The sequence below is a fragment of the Volvox carteri genome, assembly GCF_000143455.1.
Source record: "Volvox carteri f. nagariensis unplaced genomic scaffold VOLCAscaffold_44, whole genome shotgun sequence".
In the NCBI taxonomy this organism is placed as follows: Eukaryota; Viridiplantae; Chlorophyta; class Chlorophyceae; order Chlamydomonadales; family Volvocaceae; genus Volvox; species Volvox carteri.
In genome coordinates, this window is record NW_003307587.1 from 388,029 (window position 1) to 402,417 (window position 14,389).

General features: G+C 56.0%; 1 protein-coding gene across 1 annotated transcript; it reads right to left on the minus strand.

The window, feature by feature from the left end:
* Positions 1-5,473: 5,473 nt before the first annotated feature.
* On the minus strand, positions 5,474-14,380 carry VOLCADRAFT_95456 (uncharacterized protein; the record flags this gene model as incomplete). Its single annotated transcript, XM_002954616.1, has 8 exons — positions 5,474-6,208; positions 6,933-7,999; positions 8,171-8,456; positions 8,844-9,163; positions 9,313-10,362; positions 12,473-12,567; positions 13,934-13,977; positions 14,375-14,380. 8 exons carry the CDS (start codon positions 14,378-14,380, stop codon positions 5,474-5,476), a joined length of 3,603 nt encoding a protein of 1,200 aa, XP_002954662.1.
* Between the last annotated feature and the right edge of the window lie 9 nt (positions 14,381-14,389).

Sequence of the window (14,389 nt, forward strand, 5' to 3'; positions counted from 1 at the left end):
GTGAACTCAAAGTCCCAAAGCNTGAGGGCCCTTGAGGGGGGGAGGAAAGCGTTGCATCTACTGCATTTACCGAAGCGCTAGTAGTAACGGGGGTTGAGCACCGTGAGTGGGCGGTCCGCTGCCGGTGGGGTTGTTAGTTTAGTCTGGGTGGATGTGGCCTTGTGCGGGGGGGACGATTAAAGAGATGGGAACCGCTCTCCAACGGGGCATATCAATAGTTGCTGTCTTAGCAGTGGAAGTAGTAGTAGTAGTGGGAGGAGAGTGAGGAGGAGGGAGCAGTGCCGCTGTTAATGGCAAGCACGATGTGTAATGGTTTTATAGAGTATCGCATACTTTTGCTTCCCGACGCGGCAGTCCTGACGCGGTACGTAAGCCGCTGAGCCAAGCCCTCAGCATTGCGCGGAGAGGTCCACCGCGCCTCTCAGTGCGGTGGAGGTGGCGGTGGTGGAGGACGGGGGCTCGGGGTTCCGATGACCAGCTGGCCCCTATCAGAGCGGCCTGAACCGCGCTTGGGCTGATTGGGATGTCGGTTATCATCGGAGTCTGGGGTTGCGGGCCGTTGTGTTGGTTTTGATATCGTTTGTTGCGTACCGCAGTGAACGTCCTGACCCGTCGTCCCTCCCCCACCGCCCACTACTGCCCCCACACACGCGCTCTTTGTCCCCCCCTTGCCCCTTGCGACCGGGGCCCTGGAGCCTGGTGCTGATAGGGGTGCCCATCTGCACCACACATAGAATATAAAGTTGCGATGTAAGGAATCATTAAAAGAAATCCTATCACTACAGGCCAGGAGAAGGGTATATTTGTTCGGAGTGGAAGATGGGGGGTTCTGTAGGTGCGTATGCATGAAAAGCGCATATGCATGGAAAGCACATGTCGTATACGTGATTCGGAAGAGCGAGCAAACCTACGCTGCGTATGAGGGTTGACGGCACAAGTTGTTTGCGCACCAAGTCTGACTTGCTGAGAGCACCCGGACAGTGAACCCCCAATCAAAGGATCCACAGTCCTCTCCGCGACAGCAGTGGTCACGTGGGACAGTGGTCACGATACCCATCTTTCCATATTTGTTGCGAAACCCCCCAAAAGGGTGATAGAATTCGAGCTCCCACCCCGCTTCCTTTTAAGGATTATCGTACACGACTGCATATTGGTCTCATATTGTTCTCATCATGCTGTCATGTTCTCATATTGTTCTCATATTTCCCATAGCCCATATAGCCCATACTCCCCGCGGTACACATCCGCGAGCCTTCAAAATCGGTGTGGGGTCGAATACGTTGAACTGTACTGCTCTGTGATGCAATGTGCAGCACTGTACTGTAGATGCGGTACGATATCCGCAATCTGTCGTTAAACGGCATCCTGCATGCTTACAAGACCCGTCCGGCAATACACGGGTTGGCTCAACTTTGGAGCAGCCCGCTAAGACACACCACCAACCCATCCTGCAGTGACATACCTACAAACCTACAAATGCACGTCGCCAAATCGAGCCCTGAAAAAGCCTACAGGCACTTCCGTACATTCCGTACTATCCACGTCACTAAATAATAGTCATATATATTAGTATCTACAACCAGTTATTTAATGATATAATAATAATAATAATAATTGATAATACAAGCTAAATAAACAGCAAAATTGCACATAGGTCAAATACGCATTCTTATGACAGGCCACAGCACCTCGCACGCACGCAGTAGTAATTTAGTGCTACTACAAAGTGCAGAAAATCCCTCAACAACCTCCGAAGCGCTCCCCGTTTTTTACTTTCCCAGCGCTGAATCCACGCGTCAAACGTATAGTAGCCTTATTACACGCACACGCACACGTCTGCTCAGACACATTCCTCTCCAGCGCATTCGGTCACACCTCACATACACGTCCTGAAGATGGTGATTTGGTTCAGCAGAGGATGTCGTAATCTGATGTCGTACCGTCGTACAGCGCCAAAAGCCTTCCATTAACTTCACGTGCAGCTCCCCGTCAGCACTTGAAACTCCAAATTGCTTCGAGGGTCAGACACGTCAGCCTACAGCCCAGCACACAGGCGCGCTCCACCCCGCTCCGAAACCACCACCACCACCACCAGTAGTCCACGTCCACCGATTGATCTCCAAACCCAAATCCGTACATTGCTCGCCACGCCACGAAGAAAATTATTGTACGGCATTATTACTTTTTCGCCTGACTAGCATCGACTGGCAAAGCACCTGTCCCTGATCCAATCGGCGCTACGACCGCCCTGTAGCCCCCGAATGCGCAACCTCCAACCTCCAACCTCCCCAGCAGAGCGGAGCAGAGCAAGGCGGGAAGTAGGGTAGGGAGGTGCATTGATGGTGCATAAAGAAAGGAACACACACCACTTAGAGACAAGAGCCCCCCGCCCCCGCTGACAACAAAAATCGGCCGCAAGCGACCAAACGGGGACAGAGCTCAGCTCGGCAAAACCCTCCGCGCGCAGGCAACCCTTGGTACAAAAATAACTCGCAAACTTGCTTGAGTTAGTGAAGCTAATGATATAGCGATACGAGTACCTACGATAATACGACGACGTGGTACGACGAAAATTTACGGCACCATCCCCAAGTCGCCCCGAAAGAGCACCAGAGCCCTCCTGGAGCTGGTGGTGGCGCGCACAGTCCGAGTTGACCTAATCTTCCAAGCAGCAGCTGCCCACAGCCAGCCGTGGCCCCCCCGCAGAGCCCACCCGAGCAAAGCCCCCAAACCCCCACACAGCGGGAAAAGGCGCAAGGACGCCAAAGTGCCCGCCCGCCCAGGTAGCAAGGTAGCACCACCGCAAGGTAGCACACTGTACGGTAAAGTACGGCACTGCAGGTTTCACTGAAAGGAAAAGGTATTTTTATAAATGTGTATACTTACGTACATTTTGTTGTTACCTTTAAAATTTGAGTCCCCGGTTCCCTGCCCGGTGGGTTTGCCCGTCTGCCCCCCTCCCACCCTTGGATTTCCCACAACCACACCAACGGAGAGAAAGGAAGGCCGTCTATGATTGTCGTACGCATTGCCGTACAACCTAGGACCCGACCAGTGGCCCTTGCGCGTTCGCGTTTTAAATTTATGGCGGTGTCCATCCGCCATAGCGTCCCCCACCTCCTTTGTCGCGGGCGGCTCCCCGGTCGAGCCCCCCCTTCCCCCACCCGGCCCCCCGTGCGACTGACAGGACGGAGGACAGCGCCGCTCACCCTGCTTAGCTCAGTTCGGCATCACATATCTAGCGGCAGCAGCAGCAGCAGCAGCAGCAGTTGCGGCAGTTGCGGCAGCAGCAGCAGTTGCGGCAGCTATAGCAAGAGCTGCAGCTGCAACACAGAAAGGCGGCACTGAAGATTAGGAGGAGACACTTCGCACTCAACACACTTCCTTCAAAGACAATCGCTCACTCAGTCACTCACTCGGGCGCTCGGGCACAATCAAAAGTGTTTTATAAACCCGCATCGAGTCGTTGACAACAGCAACCGAGGCAACCGACAACCAATCCACAGCCAATCAAGGAAACGACGCAGTGCTTTCCCTTTGCTCTGTGTGTGCAAGTGTTCTTTCTCCCACACTAACACTCTGCATCAAAAACCACCAACTGCCAACCGTCAACGACCGATGAATGTCTCCCAAGTGATATGCAACGGAAGAGAAACAGCCACCCTACAGGTACGGCAGGTGACGGCAGTAGCGGGGACGCCACGGAAAGAACAGGATGAGGACACACATACATACATGCGCACACACACACAACAGAGACATGATGTAAGCGAGAGCCAAAAGCCTCCACCACAAGCAAAATGAAGACGACAGAAGCAACAACATGAGAAGTCGATGAATTCCACCGTACTGCTGGCCCAACATCATCATCATCATCATCGCCACCGAAGTGCATTTCCGCAGCAGTACCATGCCACCATGCGGTATGTCCCAACCCCGGTACGGCCCCTGTACGGCAGCCCACATTCGCTTCATTTCGCAACATTAGAGGGTACCCAAAAAGTACCTTGTACGACCCCGGCCCCGGCCCTCGCCGTCGCCACGGCAGCCGCTGGTTATTACCCCCCCACCCCCCCCATACACACAGACACACACAGACACCATCGCAATCATTAATAGCATTCACACCCGTCAGCTCATCCTCGCATTTCTGCAGCTGCAGCAACAAACGCCCGAGGAACACATATCAGACTTTGCTGCTTACTGCTGCTACTTGGTTAATCGTTCGAAGCAATAATACACACACATACATACATATATGCATACATGCATGCAACAGAGAGAGAAAAAGCCCAAGACGCGAAAAAAGTAACCACCGCGACGCCGTACACAACAGAGCACCTCGCAACCCAGCGACCATGCCCAAAAACCACGCGCCACATCACTTTCGATTGCCCAACCGACTCACTTTCTATTTGTACGACATGCGGCATTCCAATGTCTCAATATGACCATTTGATTGATGCTCTTTTGAGTTTGATCCACATGATGACCGCATTACGAATCCATTTCGATGCAAATGAATCCGTTGGGAGGTCTGTTAGGAGACATACAGACACACACACATACAGGACGCATAACCCGACACGCGCAAAACGGCAAAGGGTGTGTGTGTGTGTGGGGGGGGGGGAGCCCGACAAGAACAGAAAACGACTTCAACAAAACAAAGGTACACCATACTGCTGCCCATTTAAAAGAGTACGGCACAGACAACAAAGCACATAACAGACATACGTGCAGACAGCGTAGCGGGCAGCGCCTGAAAGCAAAAGGCAATAGCAATAGCAGTAGCAGCAGCAGCAGCAGTAGCAGTAGCAGCAGCAGCAGGAGCGTACAACGCTTCCCCTTAAAGCAGAGCCTCAAACAGCGACTCGCCTCACACCTCCCTTAACGACTCCCCAAGACAAGCCAGGGTCTCGCATGCCCTGGCCGAGACAGCACACATACTGGCTGTTGGAGATGTACGTGGGCGACACAGTCGACTTGAATTCCACAAACACACAAACCCCTTTCTCTTCACCCCAATGCCCAACTCCCCCGGGGCCATAAAACCCCCCCAACCCCCGAGGAAAGGAATCCAAATACACATACACACACATACACACACATACACACACATACACACACATACACACACATACACACACATACACACACATACACACACATACACACACATACACACACACATACACACACATACACACACACAGACACACACACACACACGCACATAGAGAGACACGGGCGCGCGCACACCGCTTTCCATCCAGTCCCACACGCAGCTGAGCTCCACACACACACGCGGCAAGCAACCCCCCTTCCTGACCCCGGGGATCTTAGGCAGGAGCTAAGGACTGCTCCAGGCAGGCTGAGCCACCCTGGGTAACGCCAGTCGCCACTGCCAGAGGCAGCAGCGGCGGCGGTGCCGCCGCCGCTGCCGCCGCCGCCGCCGCCTCGCGACAGCTCGTCGTCAGGTGGCTGTCGTGGTACGGCTAGCAAAGGCCGCTGACAGGCCCGCCGTCACAGTAGCCATGGCGGCGGCGGCGGCGGTGGCGGCGGTGGCGGGTCTACTGCTGCTGATGAGGGCGGGGGGCCCCATAAGCCCCACGGAGGCGGACATGCTGTTGGTGCTCGTACACCTCCGAAACATAAAAGAATGGGGCAGGGAAACCCCCGGGGTGTTGTGACCGCTTCTGGAGCTACAGCCTCCGCCGCCGCCGTCGCGTGACGACTCGAGCGAGCTCTCGAGGGACAGCTCAGCGCCTAGAGATGGCTCAGCGCCGTCGCCTCCGCCGGGAGGCAGACGTGGCGCCGCTGCCGCTACTGCCGCCCAAGCGGCGACTGCGGCACCGCCGCCACTGTAGTCACCGTCCTGCCGCCGCCGCTGCATGTGCAGCGAAGCTGCTGCTGAAGCAGCAGCCGCGGTGGCGGCTGTTGTCGTCGTGCTCGCCGCCATGCCGCCTGCCAGCGAAACGCGCGGGGTGACGGCGGTGCTGCTCCGAGCGGACATGGATCCGGATCCGGATTTGGTCCCAACGGTAAATCGGGTGGCGGTTGTGCCCGTTGATGTGTTGACGACGGCGCCTGGAACTAGGAGCCTGGACTGCTTGGGCTGCCATTTCGAGATCATGGCGGAAGATTCTCTCCAGGGAGGAATGATCATGCCTTTGGACCGCAGAGCCAGAGCCATCTCGTCACACATTACCTGGACGGCAGAAGGCAAAATTGGATGGAGGACCGGATGGAGAAACGAAGGCGCCCAAAACGTAAAAAAGTTAAACTCAAGCCTTTGTTTCGTTTGTCACGCAATGTATTTTACAATATAGCTTTTTACATATGCCGCCTTTCTCTCTGACTAGAGACTGAAGACTCTTCGCGATTTCCTACCATTTATTTGCCGTACGGCAATGCGCCACCATGTGTGCTAATGTAATGCATGCATGTGACCTATCGCCAGTACATACGAGGACATACGTTGCTCGTGCACACGTACAGCAAGTGTACGGCATACGTCAAGTGTTGGTCATGGCACGTGAGGGGCTTCCTACGCGCGTTGATGAAAGCTTGGCTTGGCTCGGCTCGCCGCTTACTGATGTGGATTCGGATTGAGCATATTATGATATCTACCCGAATGGTGGATGATACTTGACGTGTGATGGTGATGTCGTTAAATTATTGCCCCCGGGTGAAAAATGCACGCAGTAGGCCGATTATTGTCCAGAATTTACCAGGATATAACAAAAAATGTTGTTGTTATTGTTATAACTTTCCACCTTTTTTAAAAAATATATTGGAAATATATTGGAAATACATATTTCCAATTGGAAATATATTTGTGGATTATTATGGAAATTGGAAAAATATATATTTGGGAAATATATTCGACGTTTTTCGCAAGCTCTTCCAAAACACGCGGCGCACGTGCGTACCTCAACCACGAGAGGAAGACGCTCCTCGGCGCCCACGTATACCCGCGGCAAGGCCGACACCAGGGACTCGTACCTCGCGGTTGGCATGGCCACCTCAAACTGCTCACGAAGTTCCGGATCCACAATAATAATGCCGGAATGGTACGGCAGCGGCGCCGCACCGGCTTGATCAACGCGGCTGCCGCGGCGCTGGCCGATGGAAGACCCACTGGCACTTCGCGCCAGCGACGCCGCCGCCACGGCGACGGCGGCGGGCGACGGCGGCCCGGACGGTACGACACCGGGGGCGAGCGGACAGGTCACGGACAGGAACCTGTGGCGCAGGTTACGCAGGCATTCCCCGCCTGCGCCTCCGCCGAGGGCTTGCGTCACTGCGACTCCGTAACCTCGGGACGTCAAGCCGTCGGCCAAGTACGACAACAGGTCGGACTCGGGCCCGCCATCGTTGGCAGCAGCGTCGCAGGCGCCGTCACCCAGCGACAGCAAAGCGCCGCCACCTCCGCAGCCGCTGCCGCCGGCGGTGAACGATTTCGGCGCTGCCGCCATCAGCTCCGCCACCGCTTCCGCCACCGCCTGCTCGGCCGCCAGCGCTGGTTGTACGAGCGTCTGTAGCAGTGCGCAGAGCTGCGAGATGTAGGTGGCATCGCTGGCGCCCGCGACGGCGGCCGAACCCACCGTACCATCCCACGTCACCGGCCGGTCGCCGCCGCCGCCAGCCACCGCCGCCGTACCGCCGATAGTGACCACGCTACCCCGCCGTGACGACGAACGCCTCATGTTACCCGCTAGTACGGAAGCTAGCTCGCGGAGCCCAACCGGCGAGGCTGCCGTACCGCGCAGCCCGACGCGGCGCAGCGCGCTACAGCCGCGCGCCGCCGCCGCCAGCGCCGCCACCCCCACATCGGTTAGAGCGGCGTTGCCCGCCAGCGTGAGGCTCGCCAGCTGCGGAACGTCCACGAGGACCGCCGCCAGCGCGGCGGCGCCGCCGTCACCGATGCTGTTGTACGACAGGTCTAGGACAAGCAGGTCGCGGCACGTGCGCAGTCCGTCGCATAGCGCGGAAATGCCTGATGCGGTTTTACGACACATATGTACGGCAGGAGAAGCCAAGTTAGGTTGGTTTGGTTCGGTGGACGGAGGAATGGAGACAGATTATATGGAGGACTGATAATCGTACAGTCGTACAAGCATACAATTATCACTACATCCATTTATGCACTTTTATCTGTCGTACGCACCTTCACACGCCACGCCACAGTACGACAACGTGATTGACTTGATGCCGGGACAAACCCGCAGGCAGCTGGCAACCGCCCGGCAGGCCGCCAGCCCCAACGGCCGCTTGCACAAAAACACGTGGCGCTCGGGACTGGAGTCTTGCAGTACTTGCTGGAGGTAACGGTCAACCGCCGCAACGCCTGATGGCTCCAGGGAGGACACCGCTGACGCCGGAAGTACGGCCGCAAAAGCGCCGTCGGCCTCCCGGCCATCGGCGCCGCCAACGGCAGAGCTAGTGTGGAGCGCCTGCGATGTACGAAGAGATCGCGACGTCTGTCTGCTTCACGTACAAATCCACGACAGTAGCATTCACCACAGCTTCCCCTAAAGTACGACAACTCTTATCGTACATGCGCACATTCATTCGCGTTTTCCAACCGGCACCCAGTGCGCGAGCAACCGACCAACGACCAACGAATAACTTCCCAACCCCCAAAAAACAACTTCCCGATCGCTTTTGGATCCGTCTCGCAAAACACACAAGCACACAAGCACGCATATACATACATACATATGTCTACACATACAGAGAGAAGAACGACGGACAGCCCCGACATCTCCGCAACACCCCCGAAGTCACTCTCACCTAACCGCCTGACCGCGTCTGGCGGCAACTACTGCAACCCCTCTTACCGTGTCGTACTCTGAAGGCGGCGGCAGCTTCTGAGTGTACGGCAGGTCGAGCGGCTGATCCATCCTCAATAGCGCCCGAATCGCGGCATTAACGATGTCAGCACCGCCAGCACCAGCACCAGCACCAGCACCAGCACCAGCAGCGGCGGCGGCGGCGGCGGCGGCGGCGGCCTGGTACCCATCCTGATCAGCTGCACAGACGCTGATGTCCGGCAGGACGTCGTACAGCTGAGGCGGCGGGAAGACTGACATACAGGCGATGCTGCCGCTACCTTGCGCATCGGTGCGCAGCTGCTCGCCCGCCTTTGCCGCCGCCCAAGCTGTACGAACATCCGAGTGGGACAGCGACGCGTTCTGGCTGAACGCCTGGCGGCGCCGGCCGCCGCCGCCGCCGCTGTCGCGGCATCGCCGTCGGTGGTACGGCTGGAGGGAGCTGTCGCTGCCGCTGCCGCAACGGCACCGTCCTGACCTTGCGCAGGAAGTACGGAGGATGATGTGGACGAGCAGGAGCTGCCGCCAACCGCGCCCCTCGTAGTACGGCCCTCTAAGGGATCAGCGCCGTTACCGGCGACCCAGTCGTACACCTGTGCGTGATGATCCGCCTGTTGACACTGCTGCTGCTGCTGCTGGGGGCATGAATGAGGTGTTGACGCGGCGGCGGAGGAAGCCAACGGAGCCGTATCGGCGACGACGGTGTGACGGAGGCCGTTGGCGCAGCCGTCCTGCGACGCGATCTGCCGTACTAGGTCACCCGCCGCCGCTGCCGTGCAATCTACGACGCCGCGCGGTCTGGCACCGACGTGGCAAGTAGTTGATACGGCAGAGGCCGATGCGCTGGTTCCACTAGGTAACCGATTGTAACCGTCAACCGACATCATAACTCCGCCATGATTGACAGCCCCCGGCTTCAACATCAACGCCTCCATCGCGACGACCCCACGACTCAAGCGCGTCCCGCTGCGCTCCACATCAGCATTGGCGGCGGCTACCGCCGCCGCTGCGGCGTCGCCGCTGCACCGAAGGGCCTCAGTCAGCGTCGCGCTGACGGTCGCGTTGCCGCCACCACCGCCGGTGGTGACGGCGCTAGCAGAGGCGGCATCTCCTCTTCCTGCTCCTCCTTCTCCTCTCCCTCCTCCAGCGCCGCCGCGGCCGCCGGTCGCGACGCACGAGGCGCCGCTGCTGCAGGCGCTACTGTCGACCCTGTCCGGCAGTTTGCTATAGCCTGACATCAGACAGCATGCCAGCGCTGCTGGTCCGGACAGGAAGGGGCTGGAGGTGAAGGCCGCACACTGGGGTCCCCCTCCCAAGCCAAAGTCCCCTTCAAATAGCTCCGTTTCTATGGACTCCATAATTGCATCGTCCACATCGGCGCTTGTAGCCGTGACAGGTGAGCCGATGCTGGCAATGGACAGACGCTCGGGAATGAGCGCGATACCGCTGCTGGTGAAAACTGGGGGAAGGTAGGGGCCCGTCTCGGTTTTTGTGCCCGTACTCGCCGTACAGTCGCTGGCCGTCCCGGCTGCCGACGCCGTGGGGAGGTGGTGGGACGGGTAGATGGGCGCGGCCAGCGCCAGACGCGGGTAGGCTGAAGCGATGTGCATGATTTATATCAGAGATGTGGTTCCGATTGGTTTAAGCTAAGCGGTAGGTCAAATGACAGTGCGTTGCTAGTGGCGAATTCAACCCAAGCTGGCACTGAGAGAGCGGCCGCCGGCTCAGGCGGCTGAAATCTGCGAATTGACAGAAAACGGATGCAACCGACAGCCCGCAGCCTGGACTACGTAAATGCATTTAAATAATTGTCCATGAAGTGACAGGAGACGGCTTTGGCGCGTTTGTCTGCCGTCGGCAACAGTCGGCAGCAGTCGTCGTCGGGCGATTATACGTCGTCGTCGGGCTGTCCGTCGATTTCTGCAAATTTTGCAGCACAACAGCAAAGGGTCGGAAAATGTTGCAAAAGTAATTTCAGGCCATAGGCCTACAGGCCTAAGACGAATGCACCGCCTGAAGCAAATCCGGAGGCTTACAGTGCCATAGCGCAAAGTCAGGCAGCCTCAAGAATCGCCATGCGCAACAGATTCTAGCAGCTGTTCGATAACGCAGAAACGTTAGTAAGTACATCCGTTAGAAGCACAGGTGGAGTCCCCGTGGCGCACCCCGTGGCGGCCTCCCAACCCACTCTAATGCCCAGCACCGTTCGCACAACTTTGAGCATAACTTATGGAAATGCACATTTGTCAATCAAATTAGGGACGATCGGCAACGTCGCGACTTCCTAACTATACAGCCGCCTCAAGCAGCCTTGCATTCCCAAAGGTACGCACAGATAGATATACCAAATTTTTGATCTTACCAGGGTTGCATGTAATAAGCAGCTCCTTCCAGAATGACTCCAAGGGGCGTGATAAAAGGGTGACCCTTTAGTAGGATAAGGCCGCCTTAAGCTATACACTTTTTGATAAGCATGCAAGGGACAGTGGTCCGTAAACCTGTGAAACGGTTAGTGAGATGTAAGGATTGAGGGGGAAAATTGTTTTACCAACGGTTTTGGTTCACGTGCATCCTTCTATGGTTGACCGCACTACGCCCGTACACGAAGGACTGGCTGTGAGATGCGTCCGTACCATTCCAAAGCCTAACATACATCCACGTTGCAAGCCCGGGGAAAGCTTTCACGCGTTAGCATCGATACAGTATGTTTCAAGGAGTTGGAAATTATTTGACACTGGACAACCCTAGGGACGAGAACCTGCGGCACTGACCTTTCCATGATGAAAGGAAGAATATTTTTTGCTTTAATTCGTAAACCAAAAGCTGTGCGAAAGCTGCTTGCCAGGTTGCAACGTTTCAATCTTCGACCAGATCTTGGGCAGGTCGCTGGTTTGTTGCCCTAACTCCATGAGAGCTTCTTCTGTTCACGTCACTGTACAAATGGTTTGCTTATGATGCCGAAGTGTTGTTATCCTGTTGCATCGGTGCTCGGACTTGTCGGGACCGATGCCAGAAATAGCCGATCGCACACGACGCATCAACAGGAAATATATTGACTTTAACCCGAACCTGGCAGGTTCTATTGGCTGGTAAAGTGGTGGGAGTGACCCTTTGCAGACCCTAGTGCTGTTGGCCATCGCTGTAACTCTGCAAACTATGTTGTGGATCGGTCTAATTTCATTGTTCTACAACAGCATAGTTAACAGGTAGTGGGGTACAAGGCTTCAGCTCTCAAATCCTTACCCTGGGCGGGTCGTTGGCCCCTGGGAGGAAATCGCTTTTGGGACCTCGGTCCGGCTCCCCCGGTGCTTCCGGCGCATCCGCAACTGAGCGAGCCTCTTCCCCCCTTTGAGCTCTTTACCCCGACCACCTGTCGCGCTCGCGTTAGCTGCCCCTCAGACTTCTTCAGGACTGTTTCCTCTATTAGCTTCCTCCCCCACGTCCCGTTGCCGTATTTACATGACACCTCGTGTCTCAAAACAATTATGTGTCATGAGCCAGTACCTCTCTTTCATAAAATGCAAGCCTCCATGTCGGCCCATCGCGCACCCTCGGAACCCCCATCGCGGAAGCCAGCACACGGCTCCACCGCGCATTTACACACGGCATTTTGCTGGCATCCCTCAACTATTTCGCACCTTCCCCCGCCCAAACATCCGGGCTGGCTTTCTTACCCAGGGAAGCCTTGAGCAGCTTACATGGAAAATGACTGCTAGGATGCGAACAGCCCGACCTGGGAGCGGGGTTTTGGGGAAGGGGAAGCGCGGACGCACGCGTCGCTTTCGAGACGTAGCGCCCCAACGCTGCTAAGTTCAGGCTTCTGTATATTAAGACAACTGTTTGACTTTCAGCCATGCGCGACGTGGTGCAGGAGGAAAAAAGCGGTGACTGAAACATCTACGCAGGTCGCTTCCGCCCCCACTGCATAATTCCCAGTCCCCAAGTCCAGGCTTCATCTCCAGCACTCCTTACGTTACTTCCTGTCAAAAACAGGCAAGACAAGATAGACGCGCCTCGACCCTTCGCTGCCATGCCGTGACATGTCATGCTATGCCGCATCATCCTAAATCGCCCAGCTAAGCTGAGCGATTGGAGAAGGTAATGCATCACATATCGCATAGTACAATTGAAGGTTTGGAAAGATTTAATGGCCTCCTGCCCTGCAACGCTTGCAGTTCATTCGTGCACGTACGAGCGCGTTAGTTACCAAAAAATGATAAACAAACAGTGTTAATGAAAATAGCTTCAATCTTCTTGTATGCCCATGTCAACTATGTAGCAGGACTTTTCGACGGTTTGCTTCTTCAAAACAGGAGTGTGCAGCCTTCACAACCCACACAGGCAGGGTCCTGTGTATCATAAGATCTATATTACTCGCAGCAACAAAGCTGCACAGCGGCGATTACGCCGTTTTGAACAGATTCAAATGCTCGCATCACAAACGGCTGTCGGAACTAGCGGGAAACCAGCGACCGCGGGCCAAATCTCCTTTGAAAGCTTCACAAAACTAGTGGAAACACTGGCGAGGACTCCGCAAAAGAATGGAAAAAAGGTGAAATTCGTTTTCCGGTCGGTTTCAAGGGCGCTGCAGGGCTTCGAAATGTAGGATTCCGGCGGGACAGCCAGGGACCAGGGTTTATTGCGCTATCATCTTCCCTGCAACATCACCATAGCATTCACAAATCCTTGCTTAAACAAACCAAAAAAATCCCATCAGCCTCTGGAAGAGTGTTTGAATACTGTTTCAGTGGATCCGAACAGATCACCCGTAGTGCACCCATATACTTGCTCTCGTACGCACTCTTTCTTGTCAGTCAGTATGTATGTAGGACGTCAGTGTGCGCTAGTGCGTTACCTTGGGTAAGGGCTGCCCGACAAAACCCAATCCAACTCTCCTAGTTTAGTTTGAATTCCCATTCCAAAGCCGCTGGCCTATGTTCCGAAACACCGCGCTCTAGGACGAGTGCCCCACAAGTCCAACCCCCCTGTCCCGACCATCCGATCATCCGTCTTAATCCGTGTGTGTGTGTGTTTTGTCCGTGCGTATGTCCGCGGCCTTCAGATCAAGGTTCTCCGGCGCTTTGTCGAGCAGCACGTACCTCGTCGCGATGGCAACGACTTGTTCCACTTTTACCGCTTGTTGCTACCGGTGGGGCGGGAGGGGAAAGGGGAAGGGGGAGAGGAGGGGGAAGGGGAAGGGGGAGAGGAGGGGGAAGGGGAGGGGGAAGGGGAGGGGGGAGAGGAGGGGGAAGGGGAGGGGGGAGAGGAGGAGTTGGAATGACAGCGGGACGAGGAGGGGGAGGAGGAGGGGGAGGCACGAGGGGGGGGGAGACCCACCAGGTGTATGTGTATGTATGTCTGGGGAGGTCATGCTGGTGACATGAAAGAACGATCGGAGGGGTCTTAGGATAGCGGAGTGTAGGGTACTGGTCAAACTCCCCTTTACCAGCTCCTAGGTAATTCACTTGGGTCGCCTATCATCCCACTTCACCTCGTCTCCAAGAGGAAACCACAACACACATACTCACATATATACTCACATACATACACGCGCC